Source organism: Peromyscus californicus, unplaced genomic scaffold (assembly GCF_007827085.1).
Source record: "Peromyscus californicus insignis strain IS unplaced genomic scaffold, ASM782708v3 Scaffold_25__1_contigs__length_3188244, whole genome shotgun sequence".
Taxonomy (NCBI): Eukaryota; Metazoa; Chordata; class Mammalia; order Rodentia; family Cricetidae; genus Peromyscus; species Peromyscus californicus.
Genome location: NW_026294536.1, coordinates 2,215,992 through 2,243,007, shown reverse-complemented (window position 1 = coordinate 2,243,007; position 27,016 = coordinate 2,215,992). Strand labels below are relative to the sequence as shown.

Here is a 27,016-nt window from a genome sequence, read left to right as displayed (position 1 = left end):
AAAAATGATGGAAACCTCTAAATTATTGTCATTTTGATGGAACACTGACATTTGGGCAAACTGAGGATGAAACCTGCATGTGCAGGATATCTTTTACAGTATATTGTTAAGCATAAGGCAAGACACAAAGAGATGGATAATGCAGTCATGTAGACAAAACTAGAAATTATTGTATAAAAATCAGTCAGGGATATTTGGCTGTATTTTCTCCGTCTAAATCTTTACCCAGCCTCTTTCTTCTTCCATGAACTTTTTACACAATCTCTTCTGTGCCCTATATTCATACATGCCAACTACCTCCTCACCTTTACACTCGCAGTGTTTTCTGTGAAACGTTCTAAACTCAAACCCTTCCTGCACCTCTGGAGGATTCCTTTCTAGTTCTGGTACTCTTTGCTTTCCTTTCCCTCCACGGAACTACAATATCAGAACTGTGTGACCCCTTGGGAGCACTCACCTCTCCTATAACATTGCTGTTGGATTTGGGGCTCAGAAGGTGGGAATAGATTACACATGGGTACAGAACTTAAAGGGGGTCCCTAAGATCCTTCCTGGACACCTGTCTTTCTTCCCACTATCCATTTGTTCTGTCTTTTATTTATTCCTCTTACCCATTGTTCTCCTCAATTTTTATTATTCTCTCTCCCTTTACTTTTTCATTTGCTCATTAGATCTGTTCTTTTATGCTCCTTCTTCTAGTTTTCCCCTGCCTTCAACTTCTCTAAACTTGAATATCACTCTGGGAAAGGCACCCAAGTCAAAGGATACCAGAGCCACAACTACCACCATGCTATTCTGTCCACAGGTTCTCATTTGGAAAAAAATAAATTAATAAGTAGTTCAGTGACTGGGAAAGTCACCAATTTATTTATCAATATTCTGAGTCTGGAATCGGAAGCAGCACCTTTAGCCTCAAGGAGCTGGGTTGGACAGCAGCAGAACCCCAGAAGCCCACCGTTCTTACCCTCATTGAACTCGCGGCTCAGCTCGTGGTTAGGGCACCGTTTCACGACCTCAGTGACGTGCTCGGCTTTCTTGTAGACAGGCATGGCACGAATGACAGCACCCTGTGGGGGCGGGGTCATCACCTTGATCTGGATGGGGCACGTCTTTGCGATTTGGCAGTACAGCTTCTTCAGTTCCGTGGAATACTGCTTAGAGAGGAGAGGGGCCCACGGGCGGAAGCGAGAGAGAACCAGTGTGAGATGTTACTCCAGATCAGAACACGCAAACCACGACCACGCGTGAAAGTCTTTCTAGGCGTGTGCTAAGCTCTGCCTAGGACAAGTGTGGCATGTGGCAACTTTGTAACAGGAAGTTCTATTTAATCAATATCAATAATTAAACTGATCATTTTTGCTACTGTAAATAAAATTTTGTTTCCAATACATAGTGCATTTATACTATTATTTCCTTAGTGTTCTCTCTCTCTCTCTCTCTCTCTCTCTCTCTCTCTCTCTCTCTCTGTCTGGTACTTTTTCCACCTTTCTTTAAACAAGGTCTCATTATATAGCACTGGCTATTTATCTTGGAACTCACAGAGCTCTTCCTGTCTCTGCCTCCGAAGGGCTGGGAATAAAGGGCTTGTACCATAAGCCTGGCCTCCCCGCTCCATCTTTGGGTTGAGGAAATTGAAGTTCACAGGGGAAGGTTTATAAATATGACTTTTTCAAAAGGCCCAAGGTATTGGCAACTGATAGCTTCTGGGAGAGGGAGAGTCAGCTTTCTTTAAGGGTGTGGCCTCTGATAGGTGGACCAAACTCCAGAGTAGGCTCTGCACTTAATAGTATTTGGGCTGTTCAAATGGACTCCATGAGTTAGAAATGGAGGGAGAAGGACTTTAGGAAGTTGGGTAGGTAGGGAGGAGAGGGTAGATCTGGAATTGGGGACGGGCGAATATGATTAAAACATTGTAATGAAATTCTAAGATAAAAATAATATTAAACATAATAACACCATGAACCAAATTCATAGGTTACCTGAAATAAACAGGAAAGAATGTTTCAAGCTTTATGGTTGGCAGACTATAATTTGTCCTTGTAAGAGATTCATAGGAATTAGTTTATAGAATTTGTTTTTAAGATGGGGTGTCTGGCAATACTGAGAGAGATTTTGTCTGAGATCCATACCTAAAGCACTGCTCTACAAGAGCTCCCCCTGAGTTCTATCCTTACTGTCTCATTCCACAGTGAGAGAGACCACACAGAGAAACCACTGGAAGTGTCTGGTCCTCTCACCCAATGGCCACCCTAATAGGAAGCAGCTGATGCAGCCATGCAGATTTATCCAGTAACGAGTGAGTAAATGTTTCCTTCCTACTCAGTTTTCTCCAGGAAGAGTCCATTTCCTGGTGCTGAGCTGGCTTAGAACTGGAAAATGTGGTTAAAAATGCCCAAGACATAAGGGGACCAAGTCCCATTCTGCATTGCCTCCTCTTGCTACCTCTGAATCAGGGTTAACGTTAAACCTTCTCACCCCAGCTCCCGGGGTCAGTGCCTCATTGTGGCATGCCTACTCACTCCAATGCTGAGGTAAAACCACCCAAGCACTAGAAATCCCAGCCAAGAGTGGGCACCTAGTAACACAGATCCAAACAGAGGGTAAACACCCAAGGCGGCAGGCCTGCGCTGGCAGCATCATCCTCCCTGGGAGAAAGGACAGAACAGGAGCCAGAATGACAAAGACACCCATTTTTTGATATGACCCACCACAAATATGACTAAAGGATAATACCTACCAAAAACAGAAAAAAAAAATTTAAATTGGCTTTATCACTGCCTTTTGAAATAGGGTATTTATTTAAGTAATACTTCATTTTCTTCCAAGTAGTTCAGTGTATGAAACCTTCAGTTAAAGTTTCCTAGTGCTAGCAGGGCATTGCAAAATCAGTCCTCCAAGTCCACAGGCCAAGGATTAAACACAGTCAAAAGGTTTTCTATAGCTTGAAGAAAAGGAAGCAGGCCCAAAATCAAGCACAGAAATAAGTTTCTTTTTAGAAAATACTGAATGAAATGTAGATGAATATTTTTTTGCTCTTGTGTTCTTAAATGTGTTTACTGTTATTTCATGTGCATTGGTGTTTGCCTACATGTATGTCTGTATAAGAGTGTTGAAGTCCCTGGAAACTTGAGTTACAGACAATTGTGAGCTGGCAATTGAACCTGGGTTCTCTGGAAGAAATCCTAACCATTGAGCTATCTCTCCAGCCCCTGCTTTTGTAGTCTTAAATGATGACTTAAGAGAAACATCATTTTAGGGCATATTAGAAACTCACTTCCATGGAAAACTCCAAAGGAATCAGCATATCTATTTGTATTTTAGTTGCAAGAAAGACTTTATATAGTCCTTCTACGCATTTCAGGAAACAAATGGAGCCTTAGGACATGCAACTAAAAGATCAGTCTGTCCGCTAACAGCTGAAGGTAACCAAGAAGGAAAGGATTGTAAGAAAAAAGAATAAATGTTCAGAACAGGACAGGTCCCTAAGGGTGACAACCCATTGTAGTAATTAATATATTAGAAACAGAGCTGCAAAGACTAAAATGACCAAAAAAGGTACTAAGAAAAAGTCTGGGGGTGGGAGACATGCCAGTTGACACAGTGTTTGCCTGGTTTAATTCCCTAGCACCACAGAAACTGGATGTCATCCTTGACTACAGTGAGTTTGAGGGCAGCCTGGGATATAGGAAACAATTGTTTCACAAAATGAAAGGAAGAAGTGGAGGCTTCATCAAGCACAGATCCTTATTCATCCTCAGGGGAGGTAGGTGGGCAATCTAGCCTCTGACTTCAAATAATGAGTGCTGTTATTAGAAAGTGAACCTTCTCTCAAAACTATGAGGAAGGGATTACAGGTGCCCTGTCCCTTATCGGAAGCCCCAGGGCCAGAGGATTCAGTATCCAGAATTGTTTAGGTACTACAGAGGGAAGAAAGTTCACGAAGCGTTTATCCTGAACACCGGCCACAAGGAATGAGGCCTGCACACTCTGACCAGTGTCAACACTTCTGCAGAACCCATAAATGTTCATGCTGCCCAGGAGATGACTCCCAAGCCTCCTAGTTTGGGTTGGATTTAACCAACAGATGACTGTGCCCCAGACTTAGAAAATCAAAAGGAAAGAGAACAAAGCTTGGTTTTTAGAGCTCTTTGAATTCAGAATTGCAGATAACAGATAATGGACCTCTATTATTATCATTGTCATCATCTATTTTATAGATAAGAAAATGAAGGCTCAGTGCGGCCTTGCCTGAGGATACACAGACATTGCATAGCTCCACATCCTCCCTTTAACAGCAGATCCTCATCCTTCTAGTCTCTAGTGAAGGGACAAATTTGGACTTTTACATGTCCCTAATTTCCAGCACCAGGGCTTTTCTGAATGAACTTCAAATGTATACAGTCTTCAGTGGCACTAACATAAAGCTCCAAAGGGCCCTGGCTAAACATGCAGAATCAGTCTTTAGTTTTCACTGATTGTTTTACTTATACAAAGAAAGCAAGTTCCACTTTTGAAGAAACCCGGGGCTAGGAGAAAGGGGCTCTCTCGGCTTTCTGTCAGTGCTGTTGGCCAGTATGGCTCTGAGGAATGCAGATGCTTTCTACCACAGCTTGAAAGACTCTATATGGGTCTTTGAGCTCTGGTGTACCTACCTCTCACCCTTCAAAAGCCTAGCTCTTCTCCACTGCACTTTTCTCAGCCTGCGTTCTACCAATACGAACTTGTCTCCTCATTTATTTATTTATTCTACGGATATGAGTGTGTTTTGCCTGTACCATGTTCATGCCTGGTGCCTGAAGAAATCAGAGAGACCCTTGGTTGGAGTCCCCGGAAATGAGTTACAGGTGGTTATGAGCTGCCATGCTGGTTCTGGGAACCAAAATCCAGGTCCTCTGCAAGAGCAACATGTCCCCTTAACCACCATCCCACCAAGCCAGCTGTCCAGCCTCTGATACGAACTTTACAATGCAGTCTCTTTAAAGATGAGTCATCCATCTATCCCCACAATTCAAGCGTGCTGTTCCCCATCTTGTACACTTTGGGTTTTCCTTAATTCTCTACAGCATGCCAGGGCACTTTAGAGATTCCCAGAGAGTCCTACATCCGGGATGGTACCTTTCCCTATTCTCCAGTGCTGGCAATGTTTCCTACTTGACTAAATCAAAGTATCTGACCAGGGCCACGCTGCACTCTGTTGTTGCGTCTGGGTTAACGGCCAGGTCTGCAACACAGAGACTAAAGGAAGGAAGAGGATGGGAGGATCCTCCTTTGCCAAGGCAAGTCTCCATTGCTCGGCTTCCTTCACTGTTGGCAAATCAGTTCGATGATGACACTATGATTTTCATATGGTTTTCCAGTTTTCACTGCAGTCTCTCTGGCCTATCACCTGTTAATAACTTCTCAGACTTGGCCACATCTTTTATCCCTTACCGAGTAGCCTTGTCAGCTTTTCTAGCTATCCAGGTTTATATAAGATAGCAAAAATGGGAAATGGATTTATGTCAATATTTTTATAATCCCTGGTGATTCACACCAGCCGAGACTGCAGTTTGAACACATACAGTGATTTCAATGTGATTCTTTGTTTCTGAGACTTTCAAAATTCATCTCTAATTTGTTCCTCAACTCTGGCTTGGGGTTTTGGAACTCTAGAGCCTAGATTATGCTTTAAAAATTTTTTGCATGTGAGTCTCTTTTGTTTCGATCAATGTTGTATGATTTTTCTGTTAACTACAGCAGTTTTGAAGTGTTTTAAGTTGGTGACTTCTGAAAAAGGTAGAGTTGCGTAATCACAGGCACATTCCAGATAGAGTATGGTTTCAATCTCTTCCCGAGGAGTCTCTGCCTCTGTTATTAACTCCTCTCCAGCTCCTGGCCCCAAGCAATCGTCTGCTTGCCTTGTGCTCACTTTTGTTTCACCTTTGTGGAACTTCATATAAATGGGCAGGTACACTGCATAATGTCCTGGGATGGGACTTCGGAAAAGTGCATGGCGTCACGTATGCCAGCATCCTATTTTACCTAGGAGCAGGGTTCTGCCACTTACCATTTCACTGTCGCCAGTTTTCTCCGCTGTGGATAAATGATTATGTACAGAACTTATTGTGAATACATGAAATGTATGCTTTTTCTTAAATAACTGATTTTTCTATGACCACATACTGTGGGACCTGACTAACTTTACTTACTAGTTCTAGTAGCTTAGAATTTTCCACACAGACAAGCACATAAACTGCTAATATAGTCTTACTTCTGCTGAAGCATAATTCTCTAGTTCAGAGAGACCGGCCATTAACCTTTGGGATATTTTTTTCCTGTACACGTACATTCAAGTAAACTGGAACCATAAAAAATTATACATTGAGTTAATGTATCATGCATGTTTTAACTTAGAAAACATGAAGATGAGATTTCTGTATTTATTCATCACATCTTATTAACATCTACCATTTCATTTTTTAAAAAATCTGAATGTTATTTTCTACCTCAAGATATGAGGGCATCTTTTCCTTTTGTTTGTATTTTGAGATAGCCTCTCTGTTGTAATCTCTACTGTGTGTAAGGTTTCCCACAGTACGTTCTGCGGGATTATATTTCAGATATTGACATAATTTCTGCATTTCAAATGTCATTCCTTATGCTCTTTATATCCATTTCTGCAGTCACCTCTCATCTCAGCCTGTTGGTCTCGCTTTATTATTTTTTTTCTCCAACTTCCTGGTGCCTACATTTTACTGACTTGTAGTGAAGCCACCTTCTAAAGACTTGTTTAGACTTCCTAAGGTATTTTCTTCGACTCTTTACATTGGTCTTCTCTAGTTAACTTTCATTTTACTCTACAGCCCCAGCATCTGCTTTCACTGTTATCCAACAATATACCAGGACCCAGTCAGAGCCAACGTCTGCCACTTTTGTTTTGCTGTTTGTGAAACGTTGCGCGACTGTACAGAGACGCGGGGGATAAACTCAAGAAGCCAGACTTAACTCTGGTCTTCTGACTTCTAATCCAGTAATTGTTGCCCGTAATTGTTTCTCAGACAAGAGTCTGTTTCCTGGCTTTGGAACTGGATCCTTTTCTCCTTCACAACAAAACAGCTCTGTTAACTCCACTGTTACCTTATGTTATTTTATTTTCTTCAACTAGAATTCGTTTTTTAAAAAAGATTTCCACCACCACCACCCCTTTTTTTCCCCCATGTGTTGCTGACCCCACTAACTGAGCGAGGTCTCCATGGACTACTGAACATCTGGGACCCTGTGTTAAAGCCGGCTCACGCATTCAGCTTGATTTTAGAAAAGGGAGAAACAAGTAGCTGGCATTGTTTTTGTAAGCATCTTTTGTTCTAAGTAATAACATCTCCTGATGATCTATGCATATCTTTTCTGATGAAAACAAGAGGACTGGACTTCGTCAAGTCCAGACATTTTCTCCCACCTGTCCACCTTTTCATTCCTTTCCCTGCCCTAATGTTGGTTCTTGATACTTCCTGCCCGGGAGCCAACTTACTAATTATTCTTTAAGATTACGCCCTCTGGGAAGCTTTTCTACTCTCACTGATCACACACACATAAACACACACACACACACACACACACACACACACACACACACACACACACACACAGCCAACCCATCAGCAAGCACATCAGCAAAGCTGATTAAAATACACCTGGAAACCTAATCCTATCCCCCCATCCACCACTTATTCAAGCAGCTCCATCTATGGTCCTACCTAAAAAACTAGTTCATTCAGTTCACAGTCAAAAGGAAGGAGGAGGATGAGATGATGTGAAAGAGGGGGGCATTTTTACTTATCTGTAGTATTTTATGTAAGGAAAATTGTGAAGCAACCTAAAATACTAAAATGATGGTAACTACTTGGGCATCCTAACTCACTTGCTTTTTTCTGTTTTTTACCTTTGAGTAATTTCTGCCTAGCTAAGTAATACACAAATATATCCCTGACTCTTAACAGGCAGAAACAGATGGACAGCAAGGCTAAGCCAGACGGGGACACGCAAGGACTCTGTCCAAAAACAAGCAAACAAGAATACTTCTGAATTATGATGCTTAATTTTAATTGTTAATTAGATTAAGAAATACCTAGAGCTGGGTGGTGGTGGCACACACCTTTAATCCCAACACTCAGGATGCAGAGGCACGTGGATCTCTTGTGAGTTTGAGGCCAGCCTGGTCTGTAGAGATAGTTCCAGGATAGCCAGGGCTACACAGAGCAACCCTGTCTTGAAAAAGAAAAGATAGATAGAAAGATAGAAAGATAGAAAGATAGATAGATAGATAGATAGATAGATAGATAGATAGATAGATAGATAGATAGAAAGAAATAACTTAGATTAGTAAATCACACCTCAGCTGCTCATAAGGACATTGCTAAGCATCCTTAGAACAAAGAGGCTCTGGCCTAAAGAAGGCTTAATGCACTGATGGATTTGAAATCTGAGTAGACCATTGGGACATGGGCCACTGTGGAAGGTAGGATGTGTTGGAAGAACTAGGTCACTGTGGATGTAACCTTGGGGGCTGTATCTTACCCTGGCCATTTCCTGTTATTGATCTGCTATTTCCTGCCTCCCATAGAGAGAGAGGTTCCACTCTGTTCTACCTTCCACCTCTGAAACCATGAACTACTCTTCCCTTCTTTAAACTGTTTCCGTCAGATATTTCGTCACAGTAACAATTAGAATGACTAACATACTATGAGTTTTTTTGTGCTGAGGATAAAACTCCCTTGTGCTTTTCACTGAGCTAAGTCTCTAGCCCCCTAATTTATGTTTTCCTTCTGTAAAGGTAGGATAAGCATCAGTAACCTGTAAAACTGTAACATCCGTGATTTCAGAAGCCACAGAATATGCCAGGACCCAGAGGAAATATTATCCAAACCTTCATTTCCCTTTAATTTTCGCATATAAAATAGCCATAAAGGGATAAAGCTTATTCATGAAGTCAACAATTATGTATTAAGCACGTTCTTTGCACCGGACTCAGTCTTGCAGCAATACCCTTTTCCATCAATGTGTCGGCTTAAAGGAGACATGCGTATTAAATTAGTTCTACAACTAGAATATAAGGTCTGAAGAGAGAGCAGAGGGACCGAGGGGAAATGAAGGACCATTCAACATGGAGGACATGAAGGCATTCTGAAGCTAATCTGGGCATCCAGGAAGTGGACTCAGACGTCCCTGCTTTTGTAAGGGACGGCTTTCATAACATAGCATATTCTAATTACAGAGTTTCTGTAGAAAAACCTGCCTGGTATCTTCAAGGGCAGCCCTTGATTCCCTTTCCATCCTTCAGCCACCAAACCTCAAGGCATTTGGAGCTTCAGATCACTTTGCTAAGGTTTTCTTAGAAAGTCAGCTCGAGGAGTTTTGAGCTATAGGATCATTTGGTTTAGCTACCAGATTTCCAGATAAGAATCCGAAGCCCCAGAGAGGAGATTGGCAGGCAGACTTTGACATGAAGACCAATGAGACCTTGAGCATGACCAGCTTTAGAGAAGAGGCCCAGGGTCGAACTGCTCTGTTTGATGACGGTGAGCTTGAATAAACACTCAGTCACAAAAGCACAAGACTACAGAAACGAGTAGTCTGCGCGGAGGCCATTTTTCTAAAACATCATCAACTTTCAGCAGGGCTGCAAGGACGCCGTCATTGGCTTTGGTTGTCAGACATCCATTTTTCATTCTGCACTTTTATTCCTTAAATGTAAGCATATTTTCAGACGGGAGTCAAAAGTAACTGTAACATAAAATGTCTACTGCTTGCTGAATAACCTACTTCCCGAGGTCTTGGGGTGAGTCTCAGCTGCCGTCTACTGATCTTGCTGCATCTTAGGTAAGGCGGAGAGTGCAGGTGTGGCTCTCTATGAGAGTTTTGTTGTTGTTTTGTTTTTTTGTTTTTTGAGACAGGGTTTCTCTGTAACAGCTCTAGCTGTCCCGGAACTCACTTTGTAGACCAGGCTGGCCTCAAACTCAGAGATCCACCTGTCCCTGCCTCCTTAGTACTGAGATCAAAGGTGTGTACCACCACCACCCGGCAAGAGTATTAATGTGAAATTATAGAACCAAGTGCTGTGACAGAGAAAATGGGGGGAAGGGGAATGAAGAAGCACATTTGAAATCATTTGGTTCCAAAGATAAAAGTAATTGACTCCTCCAAAGAAATCACAAACATATGATTCCCTGAGTAGCTGCAGACAACTCACATGATGCCCCGAGTCCTTGAGTTATCATCCAGATGGATAAAGGAGGGTACTCATTGAGAAGATCTTGCAGGCATGTCCATCTTCTTCTTCCTCCTCCTCTCCTTCTCCTTCTTTTCTTCTTCTTCTTCCTTCTTCTTCATCATCATCATCATCATCATCGTGTGTGTGTATAAATATACATATATATATGTGTGTGTGTGTATATATATATATGGACTTGACTCAGATGTGCCACAGTATGCATACACAAGTCAGAGGACAACCTTGGGGGATCAGTTTCTCCTTACTCCTTGGCATAGATTTAAGGGATTGAACTTAGGTCACCAAGTTTGAGATGGTGGTGTCTTTATCCACTGAGCTATCCTACACAACAACTTTTTGACATTGGGACAATAGATTCTCATGTAAAAAGCCCATGCTTGAGACCTGAGCAAGTGATTACAAAAGTTTCTTATAATAATAACATAGCATTTTAAGGATGTGTATGATTTTTGTTAGCCCGCATGTAGGCTGTGGTCTGGACAGGCCTGTCAGGGGTTGTTCTACTTTGAATATGTTATAATAGGTGATAAATCTCCTAGCAACACTGTTCTCAGGTTCACACTGCTCAAGTGACTTTTTAAAATGAGATAAAATGTGGCACAGTCTCTCTTTGGAAACATATAAAAGAGTAGAAACCAGCATGCATCTAGATACCCACAAAGGCATATTTAATTCTAATTCCTATCCATGATAAGGAAGCCCCAGCTCTTGGTCAAGAACGGGGAGCCTAATTTCATGTAAGGTCTCAACCAAGTTCCCCATAGACAATCATTAGAGTTTAAACATCAACATGAACAAATTCTTTCTTCAGTGACCTGGAAGGGCAGTGCTGGATAGCGGTGGCGGAGCTCAGCTCTTCCATGCTATCAATATCCCTGACCGAATGGGAAAGGAAGCTTTACTGAAGTTTTGTTTTGTTTTGGGAACGAGGGGGACAGCTTTGGCATATTGAGAGGAAAGCTGCTTGAAGCCAAATATCATATGCTCAAATAAAATTATTCCAAGGGATTTGGTGAAACAAGGGCAGATTCGGCTCCTTGGCTAATAATATGTTGCAAATAGAAAGGAGGGCCAGGAGAGCATTCCAGTGGTGAGGACCCCACTGCCACCACCTGCCTCAGTGACATACTATATTACACGCTCTTGGCTGCTAGACTGGTAATTTGGTACCACGGTGCATAGAAATGCCAGCTAATATCAGTACACACCTGCCTACGTTTGCAGCAGCTCCCTTTCCTGAAGGCACAGCTAAGACTTTCCCTCCCCACTATATCAAAACAACACAAAGCAAACCTAAGTTAACTCTTTCATTCTTTTCCAGAAAAAAAAATACAGTGTGTTAAATTCAATATGGGTGGAATGAACTTCCATGCAAGGATTAATCAATAAGTCTGTAAGCCTTCTTAAGGGCAGCAGCTACCCAAACAATGTCAAAGCCATCCTGATGCCTTAATGCCAGACCAACCTACATCTGCCATGCTATTTACTACAAGGAGATAGTCTACCATTCTCTTTGAATGTAATACCACGCACACCATAACCCGTAGAGAAGCAATCTGTGGCACAACGAGTGAATTCTTCCTTTATTAACATTTGGAGCAAATCACCTACCCAGAGAACAAGGCTGGGTCTGAAGAGGAGCAGCAATCTAACACATATTAAATACATCCATAAATATATTGGTCTTATTTTATTCCATGTATTATTAATAGGTTCAGGTTTATTTAAAATTAGGAAAGAAAAAATCATCAGAATTTACAAATAGAAAGATAGTTCCCCTTCACTAAGAGAAAATGTAAGATGGATTTCTGATTTCTGATTCCCCTTTAAAGAGAGCTCAAAAGAACACAAGAGGTCAGATGTGTCTAGTAGTGCCTGGATAACCCCAAGAACCTGACAAAAAAAACCAGTCAGTGTCAAAAGCAGCCACATCCATGTACCCCAAATGAGCCGTTAATATTACAAGTTCAAAGTCAGTCTTTGAGTGTTTTAGTGCCATCTTAAGGCATCCAGTGACCATTTTTTCCCCTTTCTAAACTGTATTCTTGAAAATGACCACATTTATTCGACCTTCACAACAGTAAGGATGGGTGTGATGAAGTCATAGTTGGAGCTGATAGAAGAGGAAGTCGCACAGCCCATGTAGTGTTGAGACAGGACACAAAGAGGTGCCGGCACGTGGTGTGTAAAGTAGAGATTAATCTGCAGCAGAATCAGATACAGGAAAGGCAGAAATCCATGGCCAGCTCTCAGTTTTCCTCAGGGGTTTGGGAAAATTAATCCCAACATCAGTTTACTGACATACTCATACTAACATCTGAGCTGTACTCAGAGAGCCAAGCAGACTTGATCTGAGAAAAAATATACTGAATAACAGTCACAGAGTTTTAGGAGCTGACATAGATTCAAGTATGAATTGTGTTCTCTAAAAACTCAGTGGAGAAACACTAAAACATTCACATCCAGAAATAGTGTTTTTAATTAAAAAAAAACTAATTTCAAAGTTATTTTTGCCTATTCTAAACAAAATTCCAGGCAGTGAGTGTTCTATGGTGGGCAGTTTACCAAAGCACCCCAAAAAGAAAAGGGGGCAGTGAGTATGGGATTTGGGGAGTGTGGCAGAGGGAATATTCAGAAGTTTGGTTAAAAACCAAAATATAAATCAAGAAGCCACTACTTATCCTCTGTGGTGACGTGAGCCATACTTTTCTCTCTCCCTTTCTGGAATTAGGTGCAGGAAGTCGAGAGCAGAGTCCCCTATCTTACTAATGACTTCCCTAACCTTGTGGGCAAGATCACTTTGGCCCCCAACTTCTTGGTTAATACAGGGTTGTTTTACCTTAAAACTCCATCTAGAGCGAAGAAGGGCTTTGCAAGTGAGCTCACAGGCAGACCTCAGGCCACCATAATCTACGGGAGCAGATCCCCACATTGGCCCCACAGCCACCTGGCAGGTATTCACTTCTCCCCACCTCTCTTCCTGCCACAGCCGTCTAGCTGCCAGACATGTACGAATTGTGCTCTTGATAGTTAAAGGGGGGGAAAAAATCCTTCCTCCCAGCACTTTTCCTGACAGCCCCAGCCAAAGGGCCGCCTGTTGCCACCTGTCAGTTGTGAGGATTAATTACCTGAGCTGAGGCTGGGAGCGGCGCATTCTTCCCAGGGCCTCGCCCGCAGATGCTGACATCCAGCAGGTGGGCTGTCTGCTCACTACCTACTGTGAAGACCAGGCAGTGGGTCCACCCGGCCTGGCAGGTGGGGCACAGGGGATACTGGATACTCATCCTGCAGTAGTAGTTCCAGAGAGAGGAGCATGCCATGCCCTGGGACTTGCCAGGAGGTCAAAGGCAAATCTGTGGCTGGCTGGGGCACCTACCAATGGGGAGACAGCTCTGCCTTCCTGACTAGAGAGAAGCATATTGGCACCATCCTCGGGCAGGGGCTGGGGTGAAGCCTGCCAGCCTCCTACTTGCCTAAGGATATGAGTTTAGAAAGTCAGTTAAGGAAGATCTGACACACTAGATTGGTAATTTTGCAACTCTATCTCCTCTGCAGAGTGAAAGGGCCTCCATGTAGTCTCAACTGTCAAAGTCACCCACGTTAACAGGACCCAGCCAAGAACACAGTCACCTTCTCAAAGCTGACCCCGAGAGGCCTTTGTCTTCAGGTGCTCAACACATAGTAGTTTGTTTTCACATCTTTCCCAAAGGTCACACTCACCAGGGGTGGAAGGCTAGAGAGAATGAACGCTGTGTGTGCGCGGTGTGATGGGAGTTAAAGGTTGACACGCTTAGTAACTTGTAGAGCTGAGAGGAAACTTCAGGTAGACTGTCTCCTCCGTTCGGGCCCAACATTTGCAAACAGCCTTCCTCAGTGAGACAGTCCGCAGAATATGAGAGGAGAAACGGGGATCATCTATAGAGTCCGATTCTTCCACTCTGGGGTAGGGAGGAGTAGAAAACAGCCCTCCTCACCTCCACTGGGCACTTCAGCTCAATTCCCTAAAGACTGAGAGGCCCAGAGAAAACCCCACACAAGGAGTAAGTTAGAATTTAGAACCCATGACTTCTCATTTGCAACCCTGTAATCATTTCAAGCGAAACACACCTGTAACTCTCCCAGAGACGTTCTCTGGCCCTCCAGGGTTGAGGGGCAGATAAGAAAGCTTTATAGGAATGAAAACATATAGGCCCTGTGCTCTCTCTCTCTCCTCCCATCTCTCTCAATTACACTGTTTCTCTTCCACACATAAACAGCCATCCACCCAGGACAACAGTTCTCAACCTATAGGTCACAACATCTTTGAGGAGCACATATCAGAGAGCCTGCATATCAGATACTATAACTTATAACATCACAAAATTACAGTTCTGAAGTAGCGATGAAATAATGGTATGGTTGGGAGTCACTACACCATGAGGAACTGTATTGAAGGGTCCCAGCATTAGGAAGGCTGAGAACCACTGGTCTAGGAGATTGCTCTGCCCTTAGCCATTATTTGCCCTAAGGTGGAGAAAGTCCTTCCTCTCCCTCAGAGTGACTCAAGGTTCCCAGTAGCGTCTAATGCGCTGAGCTACCTCAAATAACACCCAAACCTTTTGCCCCTTCTCTTTCCTCAGCCTGACCTTAGTTTATCAGGGAAGTCACCTTTCCTCATTGAGTTCTTCCGGGGACTCAGGGCATTCACTGCCACAGGGCTGTGTCTTTTCCCTACTCCATGACAAAGCCTCATGTTTGAAGCTGGGGCTGTCCTTCCCTGTCCTCCTATGATGCTATAATGGAACTCACTGCCCATGCTTATACAGGCATACTCACTCTTTTCTAAAAATGCCTCATGGTAAACTATTCCTCAATCTCTAGTTCCTAATGAGAGCAATATCCTTCTGAAAAAGAACGTGTTAAAAAACCATCTGGTGTTGGAGGCATCTGTAGCTGTCTCCCTGTGTAACAGCTCAGGCACTTCTGACAAAATGCTACCATACTCAACAGCACCTTTTTTTTTTCCCTGCAAAAATGACGCTTTTTTGGCATTCCATTCATATACCTACTCTAAAAAGAACCAGGTAGTGGCCACTTGCTGGTGTCTGTGGGGCATTCCTTTTATTAGAAAGCTAAATAAATCTGTTAGGCAAGATTCAGTAGATTATTACCAGGAATCTGGAAGTTAATGACATGTAACTGATGTCCACAGAAAGTGCCGTCACTTTAACATCATGGTATGTTAACAGTTTATAGATCATTTCAACATCTTGTTTATTTTTCTGTCTGCAGTAGAGGTTTAAATAGATACTTTTCTTACAGTAACATAAAAGTAGAAATCGAGATTTGAATCCAGATTGTATACCGCATAAGCACATTGCACAATGCCTCCATGGTCATTTATAGAGACCTTGCTGTGTTCAAGTTACTGTACCCCCGGCTACTGTGAGAATATGTGGAGATCAATTTCTCTCCTCCATCTGGGAAAAAAATCAACATGTATTTGCTTATTTCTGACATACAGCAAAAATAAAACATAAACATAATTTAGGATTAGACACAATACAGAAGAATTCTAATCCCAAAGTGTTGTCATGATTCACAATTCAAGAAGGCTATTGAGAAAATCTGAGAAGCTGTTAACATTCCTCGTGGATGTAGCTCTGTGAAACTGCAACAAATACCTCTGAGTCCTAAGTGTGTGAGCTCATCCTTCCACCCCCCACACCCTCATTGTCTCTTCCTAGCCCTCAGCTGGTTTTTAGTAAATTCATAATATTCTTTGCCTAAATTCAGGGGAAAAACTGGATTAACTCCTACAAGTGTTTAGTTGCTAATTTCAGGTTTTCATTCATATACTGAATTTGGAATAGACATCTATGTTTGAGGATTCTTCACAAACATTAAAAAAATTAAGATCTATACCTTTCAATGAACGGCAACAGTTATCTCCCTTACCCCAATATGCTGAAAACTGGGAATAGGGTCACAAGACAGACTGGACAACTGGAGACACGTTTGGTGTGCAGAAAACCTGCAGCTAACACTTACTGACCAATGGTGCAGTGCAGCAGCTCTGAGAAGCATTCATAGTTTAAGGGACTCCAGCTACCTCTGACATACACGGGCTTCCTCTTGTTTGCCAATGAGGTGAATGACTCTGAACTTCAAAGAAATTGTCCAGACTTTCAAAAACTAAGTTCCAGGTTCATTCACCAGCTGCAAGGACCTGATGCTGAGCCGCCCAAGACACAGTATAGGATGTCACCCTGGGTAACTTCAGTCAGGTGATGTCATGCAGAGCCGAATGTGAGTCTTCTCTCGGATAGAGAGATAACACTGTCACTTACAGTCACCTGGGAGTGTGACGGGAGAATGATCCTTGCCATACTGACCACACAGTGCTTGGCTTAGATAAGCCCTAAGAGGAAGCACTGTTAATGCCCGGCAGTCCCGACATGATTACTGCCACCTCAGAAAACAGCACAATTATGTGAGTGACACTAAATGTTTTGAAACCCAGTTCCTAGAGATGCATTTTGACTTAGGTCTACTCAGTATCCTGATGAGGGTGGTAAGTTCATGGGATGAGTGGGGACATAAAAAAAAGAAAGAAAGGAAAAAACAGTAAGTAGTCCAGGTAAAGTACCACGTGTGTAAAGAGCCTAGCTCAATCTCACCTCATGTACAAGGCACTGTGTTTCATTGTCCTTTTTCTTTTTTTAAGGCTGAGGGAAGAAGAGCCTTGACTTAATGCTTCTGTGTGGATACTTGCAGTGAATCCTCCCACCCTGTCCACCCTGTCCTTCTGATGGAAAGCCAGACTACCAAAGAGTTTTAAACACCCCCATGAAAGCATCCCAGCAGTAGTTGTGGAGAATTACCATTAATCTGAGATTTTTGTCCTTCATTCTTTCCCTCAAAGAAACAGATGCCGGAGTGTAAATAACCAGGGTTTAAAGAGGAGGGTGAGAGCAGCAATTGGATTACAAGACATAAACAGAGACCAGGCCTGTTGATCTTCCGTTTGCCTTCAAGTGTTGAGTGTAGGAAACCTTGAAGTCCCTTTGACTACAGCTGTCCCCAAGTTTCTGACTGAGCAGTGGAAATAGACACTTCTGTGGACATTATACTATCAAACGGGCAAAACACCGAGTTCCTTTATTTCCACAAGGACAGGAAGCTGGCGTGCTCAAATACCAAGACCCTATGGTTACTGCTGCCAAAAAGAGAAGGTGTAACCTAATAAATTAGATCAGGTTGGCTGGCCAGTTGCTCGAAGCCAGCTCGAGAACTTTCGCTCTTTTTAAATAAAGCCCCAGGAACTAAGACGATGTTGAGGCATCTACTTCCATGGCTGCTAATCAGGCACGGTGTGAACCTGTATTATGTAAGCTTCTGAGGGGTAGGGGTAGGGGTTGGGGGGGCAGGGGAAGACTTTCACAAACACCGGCCTTCGCCTGCAACATCTCTTACCAGCTTATCCTAACATTACTTCCTATTCCTTTCCAGTTCACCTAAGATGGAGACAAGCTTCATCTTGCCCACTCTGCCTGCATTCTTTCTAAACAGCCCATTCCAGTTAGCTCCAGCAGGGAAAAGCCCAGCACCGCTGTCTCGACTGTACCATGGAGTATATTACTAAAATACTACAGAAAGCCTAAGAAAAACAATAAAGTAAGCCGGTAAACAGCAGCTACCCCACGCCGAGAAACTCGGGGGACATCAAGTGGGACATGATGATATGGGCCTGTCATCCTAGCTCTCTGAGAGTCTACGGCTGGAGGATTGCTCGTGATCCTCTTGGGGTCCTAACTTGGCAGGGAATATGGAAAGACAGGAGAAAGGGAAAAAGACGTAAAGGAGAGGAAAGAAAGGGAAGAAGGAGGAAGCATAAGAAGCTTGCGGATAACAAAGAAGAGGAAGAGGAAGGAAGGAGCCGTGGAGGCCGAGGAGGCTGTGAGAAAGGAGGGCATCACTCAGCTTGAGTTAAAGTCCCGTGCTCACTAGTGTGGATCTGAAGATGGGAAGAGGGAGGGAGGGAGGGAGGGAAGGCAAATGACGTTCTACTTAGAGTTGTCAACTGAGATGGGAATATATACTGTATGCCTTACACGAAGGTTATTGATGTGCAATCTGCAGTTGGCTTGTGAAGGACCCAGTGCTCACATGGGCGGAGCTCGTGGCCCTGCTCCGATGCCCAGGTTACATAACTCTTTATTTAAGAAATGAGGGAAATGCCGGCCAGCGCAGCAGGAGTGTTATAAGGATTCAACGCGGCCATCTTCAGGTGTGTTTTGAAAACTCTAAGCCATTTTATAAACAGATTGGGACTGTCGTCAGTAACCTAGGATTGAGCCGGAAAGGCACACTGGCCAGAGGGTGACAAGCTTAGAGGTCAGTGTGTAGTCACCAGCAACGGGCCGCCCACCAGCTGGGATCAGAGGTAAGTTAGACAGGCCTTTCTGCCTGACAAGAAGAGGGACAGTTAGGAGAAAATGTCTAGGAGCACTGGGGACTATTTTCAACAGCTGGACAAGTGGCAGCCCTATGGAGGGCTTGCTGGGAAACAGGTACCCTGAGAACAGGTGACAAAATGACAGGAGAAAGAGCCTGAAGACTAAGCGTCTAGAACATGAGACGAGACATGGAGCCCAGGGCTAACAGTGTCAAAATTTCCATACACTACAAGGAAAATAAACTTTCCCACTGCTGGAAGAGTTCTACCTTTTAAACAGGAATTTGGTGTAGCACTCCCAGGTACCCACCAACCAACCTCACTTCTCTTCCATAAAAATTACCAATAAGTAATGTTGTTGATTCTCACATTCTTCCAATGTACCAAAGGATAGAAAAAAAAACTTTTACTCTTAAAACTGGTGTTCCTTGACTTTCTGAGTTATACATATATAGTTGATCTATTGCCTTAAATCTTAAGTAAAAATAATATCGTCTCTCAAAACTGACATTTACTGAATGTGGAAAATGGGCAGACGAAGATCGAAATTTCCTGAGAGTTGCAAAGAGCTGTGGGAACAGACAATTCTCTATTCAATCAAAAGGACAGACATTCTGAGTGGCTTCAAATACAGACCCAGTGGCAGGACCAGGGATCTCAACCTTTCTTAACCCACATGTACAGAACATCTCATCAGGGTCTGAATCCAGCTTTTCGCTAATGCGGGCAAGAAACCCTGGTAAGTCAGCGACTGGGCACACAGGAAGAACAGACTGGCATGTTATTGTTATACTAATGATGTCCAGGGCACCAGAGCTGGGAATACACATACCACAAGCATTTCTTCCACTCAAGTTATCTTACTGGCCATCAGATTCCTTTCCAATAAGGATGCCAGAAAAAAAAAAAGTTCAAGGTATTCCTTAAACGGAGGACTAGAGGGAGGACGCTAGCTGTGGCTACCTGTTTCAAATACCTTCAAAACTGATCATTTACTCTCTTCTCATTTCGTTATTTTAGCATTTGTGGGTTTTTGTTTTTGTTTTGTTTTGTTTTAACAAATCTAATGAGCAGTCCGTCTCCTTTCAAATGTGCAATGTACAAGTTGATGGTCTTAATCAGCGCCTGGAAAAACGTGACCCACCAGACAAGGAACCCACTGCCCACCGGCTAGGGTCTGTTCTGTAGAAACAGCACTGTGGAGACACAAATGGCGTGTGCATAAACACACACACAGTAGAAGTGTTCATTTGTTTTCATCGAAATTCCTCACGGGAAATTCCAGAGTTATTCTTTATTAGAGCAAGAGATAAACTCATAAGCTTAAATGTTATAAAGGACTAGCAGAGGGCAGGCATAAAACTCTGTTTCCAAGCAGTGCCTTAATGATTGCCCTCCAAGTCTCTCATCTCAAAACTAAAAAGAAACAAGAAAAAGAAAAAAAAAAACCCGCAAGACTGTCGAAGCTCTGCCAGAGCCAGTAAAGCACATCACGGCAGTGAGTAATTTTCCTGTTTACTTCAAACACTTTTTTTCCCAAACTCCAACCTGGGCAAGTCTGATCAGGTGAGGCTTTGGAACAGGTAAAAGCATCCCCAATTTCTACATAAACGCTGCAGGCCATGGGGCAGAGACAAGTCTCAACTGAGCACTCCACGGTAGTCAAGCTTCCCGGCGCCTCTGGTCTTGTCTCGCTCATACCTGACAAGTAGCGTCATGTCTCCCTGCCTTCAGACTCGGCTTTATCCGCAACACACACACACACACACACACACACACACACACACACACACACACACACACACACACACGTACACACAAATCTTCTTGGTTGTATTTATATATGAATAGCTAGGTACATTGTAACAAACCTGCCTTATAACCATTGTATTTTTTGAGTTTCTTTCAAAACAAAAATTTCTCCTCTGACCTCATTCTTCATGTGAAGCCATGGCTGGATGCAAAAGCATGGCTGTTCCTTGCTGGGAAATGCTTCTACTTTCAAATTCAGTGGTGGAGAGGTCTGACGTTTTTTGTGTTTTTACAGAAATAATTATTAGCAACAACAGCAACACATTTTAAGATCTACCTTTATGCAAATACATCTCCTGCATAATATGTGTTTTCCTTCTAAGTCAGAGAGAGAGTTGGGGGGAGGGAGAATTGCTGCTCATGATGGAAGATTAGTCTCTCATGTCTCTTCCTCTAAGGAGGGAGGAAATAGGAGTTAGAGTTTAGTCTCAGATCTATTTTGTCAACATGGACAGATTGCTGGATCTTCTGGAGTTTATTTCTCAAATCCATAAGCAGGGCATTATGGAACATGTCTCTGTCAGCAACTGTGAGTCCTGCTGCCCACAGTGCTTTGTGCTCCTCAGGTAGGAGGTGTCTACCGGCTATTAGGATGCTTTCTTACATAACACTCACAAATTTGGAAGGCACTTTTCAAGTCAAGGGAACAGTGTTTTTATTTTTCACACCAGAGACGAGCTGGTACAGATCTGGGACATGGATTTGCTGCTCCTCTGTCACTGCATTTTTTTCCTGATATGATCACTGTCCTATTCTCCCCTACCATACATACCTTTAGGTGGAACGTTTAAACTGAAGAGAAACTAAGTCAGTCGTGGTGCAGGCTTCGATGATATGGATGCCCGTGTCATTTCCTAACTCCAGGATTGTGAGGCAAAGTGAAGGGACCGGGTAAGAAGTACACCCTGAGAAGATCTAGGATACACTCCGCTCTTGACCTCCTTATCTCATGATAAGCACTTACATTGCAGAGGCACAAATGGGAACTCCACAGTGGCTGATAGAGGCCCAATAGTGGGAGACAGAATGCTAGCAGAAGGGTAGAGCTTTCAAGGCCCATTCACCCTTGGACTTCAGCATAGCTCTGCATTTAGTCAGTGACTTTATGTCAAAGGAGGTAAGTGCATCTGCTTACTGGGGACATTGCTTACTGATCCTAGAGAATTTGGACATGGGTCAGTCACAGCAATGTGAAGAACATTATGGACTCCTTGGCTCAATGATTGCAATCACTGATTACAATTGTGTCTGTCTCACCCAAGTTTCAAAGTCACCCATAAGCTGCATACCCCTGACTATATGAACATACACAGAGGAGTAACCATAATTGTCTGCTAGAGGTCAAAATTATGCCGTATGTGTCTTATCAGCAAAAGGAGTAGGGAAGAGTCTTACTTGTTTAGCTTTTCTTGCTATGTTGCTACTGAAATATTTGGGTGAGCCGATGAGTTATGTCCAGCTGCAGCTGTTGCACCCAAGCTTGTCCTGAACTTGGGTGTCACTGCACACTGAGCTGGTCCTGAGCTACTTTCTTGGACTCAGGATTTTGACTCCAAGGACTACCCATCTTCCAGTGCCTGGGGTTGGCTGACTATAGCTGACCCCTAAGCAGAAAGGTCTCAGATAACCTTCATATTATCTGTTAGCCAGGCACCATGAAAATCCAGTGTGGCAAAAGGAATTAGAATATTCCCATCATGATAACTCTCATAGCACATCAAGTTCCAGGCCAAAAAGTTATAATGCCAACCCAATATTTTGCAAATGGAAGCCCATCTCTTATCAGTCAAATGCTGTTTCTTTTATTATAGCACTCCTACAATAGAGAAATAAGATTGGCAGTGTGGGGTGTGGGGCTCAAACAGTATGGCTGGAAAGAGAATTGCTCCTCACTACATGCCTGGCAAGCAAAGGATGATCCTGTAGCCTACAGAATGAGGTTGACACTCCATATTCTCAACCCGACAGTGACAATAGCAACACCAGAGTGTTTGAAGTTCAGATGATAGTGTGGAATTGAAAAGGAGCTAACAGTGAGAGTGACAGCCTGCATGACATGGATCTGAGCAAGCTCAAGTTAGACAAAACCCGGCATGGAGGAGGGAAGAGTGGACCCAAAGTCGCACCACTAACTGAGGAGCTATTGGCCTCTGGGAGATGCTTAGAAAAGGAGAGTTAGACTTCTGGTAGATTAACTATTCTCCAGGGCAGGCCTGGCATCCAACTGTAGTTAGGACATACAAATTGAACATATATATAATATATATATATATATATATATATATATATATATATAATTTTTTTAAAGAGAACTTGAGGTTGAATGGGTAGAGAAGTAGGGGTGCATCAGCGAGGAGTTGGGGGGCATTGCATATGATTGAAATAATTATACAAAACTCTCAAATAATTAACAAAAAACACTATTATAAAAATACAAATAAAACCATTACTTAAAAGCAATGCGATAAAGAGAATCTGTGGAGCTTTCTGCTTATTTAATATCTATACTGATATTTGCAACAATAGGTTGCAGAGAAAATGATCAACTCAAATGGAAAGATTTAAGAGGTACAGAAAGCTCTCAGGACCCAAGAAGTCTTGAGCAGCAGATCTAAACAACCGTCCTCCACATCTACATCACTAGGGTTTGTGCTGCTGCAGTGATGCTCCAGCAGTGCTCCAGCGGTGCTCCAGCAGTGCTCCCTGGCAGGGGAACTGGCATCTGGAAACCTCACAACACCAGAAGCACGAGCTACCTAAGAGCTGCTGGTCCATTACTTAAGAAAAGGCCAGGGACAGAACTTCTAGTTTTTTGTTTTGTTTTGTTTTTCATTTCTGCTATTTTAAACCTTGCAGAATTCTACATGGTTATTTTATGTTTTAGTTACTCTCAACTTCATGTCTTTTTCACTTTTCCCCATCCATTCTTTTCCCCAAAGATTATTTGTGGAACATCTATATTCCCCCTCGTCTCACCTTTAAAGCCCTAAAAGAAGTTATCATTTTCTTCTATAAAATATGTTTTCTTCTATTACACTTCTATGCTTTCATTGGTTTTCTGTGACAAAACACTGAATTCCTACATAGATATCTTACTTCATTTACCTTTTACTCATGTGATAGGAACAATTAAACAATAGCAGCAGCCAGATTCCACACATGTGCCTGGGCATGGTGGTATACTCTTACCACTCTTCTATGGAGACCCAGGCAAGAGAAGCTAACTTTGAGGCAAGACTCAGTTCCACGCTAAGATCCTATCTCAGAAAGCAAAAGGAGAAACAACAAAAACCCATGTATGTTATTCTCTCTCCCTCTCTCTGTGGATGGGTCTTTTACACACTTTACTAAACTGAAAGTTTTTCACACTAATAATACACATACTGATAACCGACTTCCAATGTGTAATTTTGCACAGCAATGCCTGCTCTTCACCTTTGGCATGAAAAATCAAGTTGAAGGATACATCAAATTGTGTTGCTTTCCAAATCCATTTGTTACCAATGCTGTGTATTGCAAACTATAACAGACTATCACAAAGCTAGCTCTTGACTACAATTTTGAAAGGCCTAGCATTATTCAAAGCCAGGTCCTTCTAGTCAATCTAAAAGCCAAACTCTAGCTCCGCCTCCACTGTCCTTCTGTAACAGTAGTGTAAGAACGCCTAGTAAGCCTTCTTCTTCTGCGAGGACATCCCCACTTCTAACTGTCCTCCTGGGAAATGGCCACTGACCTCTTCCAGAGCCTAAAGAAAGTAGACAGTGGAGCTAAACTTTCATAACTCCTTAAATGCAAAGCACATGTTATCACGTGGTAGATGGGTGATCTCTGTGAGTTCAGGTCACTCATACTCCAGGTAACTAAGGTTACAGTTTGAACTGAAAATTTAAGAAATAAAGATGCAAATATTTCAAGAAAACTAAGAACAATGTAGGGTCTTTGTCACTGAATTTAGTTAGAAGTGAAAGGAAGCAATTTTCAAAGAATCTTTCCCAAACTGTTTAGGTTTAACTTTAAAGTAAAGCGTCTTCTAGATCTCTCATACTCTCTCTCCTAACCCCTAACGGGGGAACTGACAGGTGGAGTCCAGATTGTTTCTAGAGTCTGGAATACTGAGCGCACACTCACAATTCTGACAACACTGTAGTTCTATTAATTGCAATGGTCTCCTGCGGTGGTCTCTGCCACGAACATTCCAAAACAGCATGTTCTGGGCACTCAAGCAGGATGAAACCTTTGCTTGATTTCCTGATTCTTCTTTTCTGGTTCTTGGTTCCCTATCTTCCAAGGCTCTCTGGGTCCAGCTCTATAACACAGCTCAGTAACACTGTACCTGACAAGAATTTTGAATCCTTTTTGGAGTAGAAGTAGCAACCAAAGTAGTAAATACTCTTTGTAAGATAGCTGTGGTTTCCATTTTCCATCACAAAGGAAGGAGCATTTATAATTCAGTTAACTGAACCGCTATTGAGGACTGCGGGCCAGAGGGGGAATGCATTTCCTGTTGCTGACTTTGAAAATGGCATGGATATGTGATAGCATGTGCTTTGTTTTCATGATGCCTTAAACTAAGAAAACGTTGCTCCCATCTTTTTTAAAAATGGAGTTAAAGACAATCTTTTCATGAAAAGTGTTCATTCCTACTAGAGTGAAAACCAGAAAGAATGCTGAAAGATTTAGTCCAGTGGATTCCTTTCAGAGCTAATAAAACTGAAGATCTGGCTGGCACAATAGGCCTGGCTCTCTTCACAAACTTCTTCCTCCTTTCAACACGACTTCTTGTCAAACGATTCCAGTGGCAGTCCAGCCACATATATACAGTGTGTCTTTATTCAGCCAACCACATATACTTTGTGGACCCACAAACCAATAGCATAAATAGCCATGCTAATCCTAACTGAAGAAATACCCAACATCTGAGGAATCTATCATTCTTTGCTTGTCTGCTAATATGAGTGTGGCAAGAAATGATCCTAAATTATGTCGAAGAAATACTACACTGATAAAAGTCAAAACAACCCCATTGTGAAAGTGTGTCTCTGTCTCTGAAATATAAATTGCAATTCTATCCTCACCTACACTCAGCACTTCTTTCTCTTGTCATGGTCTGAGTTCTTGGAACACCTCCCCAGTTCGTCTCCTTGCCCTCAGCCTTCCAACTTCACAGCATCTACCCTTAGTCATTTCCCTCCACCAGGATATGATGTCTTCACCAATTAGTGTTTTCCCTGGGCTTGTTAAGATGGAACTTAATTCTTTGGGATGGTATTCCAAGATTGCAATCCCTTCTCATTCTAGCTCTGAGGACTTCTCTCCAGATTCACATTCTTTCTCCAAAGACCTTGGAGTCCCTGTTCTTGGGTATGTGGTATGCATCCATGTCTCCATGACTTTAGTCACCTCTAAATGGAATGCCTTTTCTCTTTTTACTCATTATAATGTCCTGCTTATCACTTCAAAATCCAACACTAAATATCGGATTCTCTGAGAAACTCGATAAATTAGTATTTTCTGTTCTGCATCATAGTTTGTTCAGACAAGAAAGAGAAAACAAAAATATATTGAGACTTGTTGAGTACACCAGCATCAAGATAGGATGACCAGACAGAGCTACTCCTTCAGACATTCTGAATATGCATGTTGGGGGTGGAATGGGAAGCCTTCGTCTATAGTTAATACTTCTAGTGAGTTTAAATGGATAAGCAGGCATCTGCCTGGGAGACAAAGGTGGTAGTAGGGAGAAGGACATTCCAGAGAGATTAGAGCCCCTGTCACACTGAATTATAGCCAGCTTTATCAGTTTGCAAAGATTGACTGTAAGCCCTTTGAAGATGGAAGGGCTAACTGATCTATTAATATGATTACCCTACAGCATCTGCCCTCATATTAACTAACTGATTTGTCAGGGACATGCTCAGTGGGCAGGCTCTGCATTATGGGCTTCATACAGTGAACTCTGAACAACTTTCATGAGAGATCACTTCTGCCTGACAGAAATGGAAATTGAATTGTAGAATGGTCTGGTCACTTACGTGGCACTCTATCTGTGTGGTTTTTCTTTTTCAGATATACCTTCTGGCTCTTAAGAAATGTTCTTGAAAACACTGAAGAGTGCTATTCCATGGGTAATGTCAACTAGGAACTGGAAATATGGGATAGCCAACTTCACTCATATGTTCATGTCACAGAACATAACTTGATGAATCTTGGGAGGACCACTCAGATGTCATCTTGGGCACACCAGTCTGGGGGCTAGCCAATTTTGAAGTTTCTAAGAAAATACACCAAAACTTTTAAAGGTCTTTCCATATCATTATAGAGTTTTGTATATAACATTATTTTTTGGAATTGCTGAAAAATAAATGCTTTTTTGTCCTTCTATTAGGAGACTTTCTTTTTATCTGGACTTCACTAGAGTTCTGTCCATACCGCATCTTATTCATTTACTTCAATAAAAACTGCATATATTTTGTAATGCCAAGCAAAGCAGGAAATGAAAA

At 42.5% G+C, this 27,016-nt stretch overlaps 1 protein-coding gene across 4 annotated transcripts in view; it reads right to left on the bottom strand.

Moving 5' to 3' along the window:
• Positions 1-27,016, bottom strand: part of Tp63 (tumor protein p63) — a 205,464-nt gene that overhangs the window by 29,469 nt on the left and 148,979 nt on the right. For all 4 annotated transcript variants that reach the window (XM_052753869.1, XM_052753870.1, XM_052753871.1 and 1 more), the window contains exon 5: positions 965-1,151. In XM_052753869.1, the coding sequence (XP_052609829.1) occupies positions 965-1,151 (187 nt within the window). The remainder of the gene's footprint in view (positions 1-964; positions 1,152-27,016) is intronic.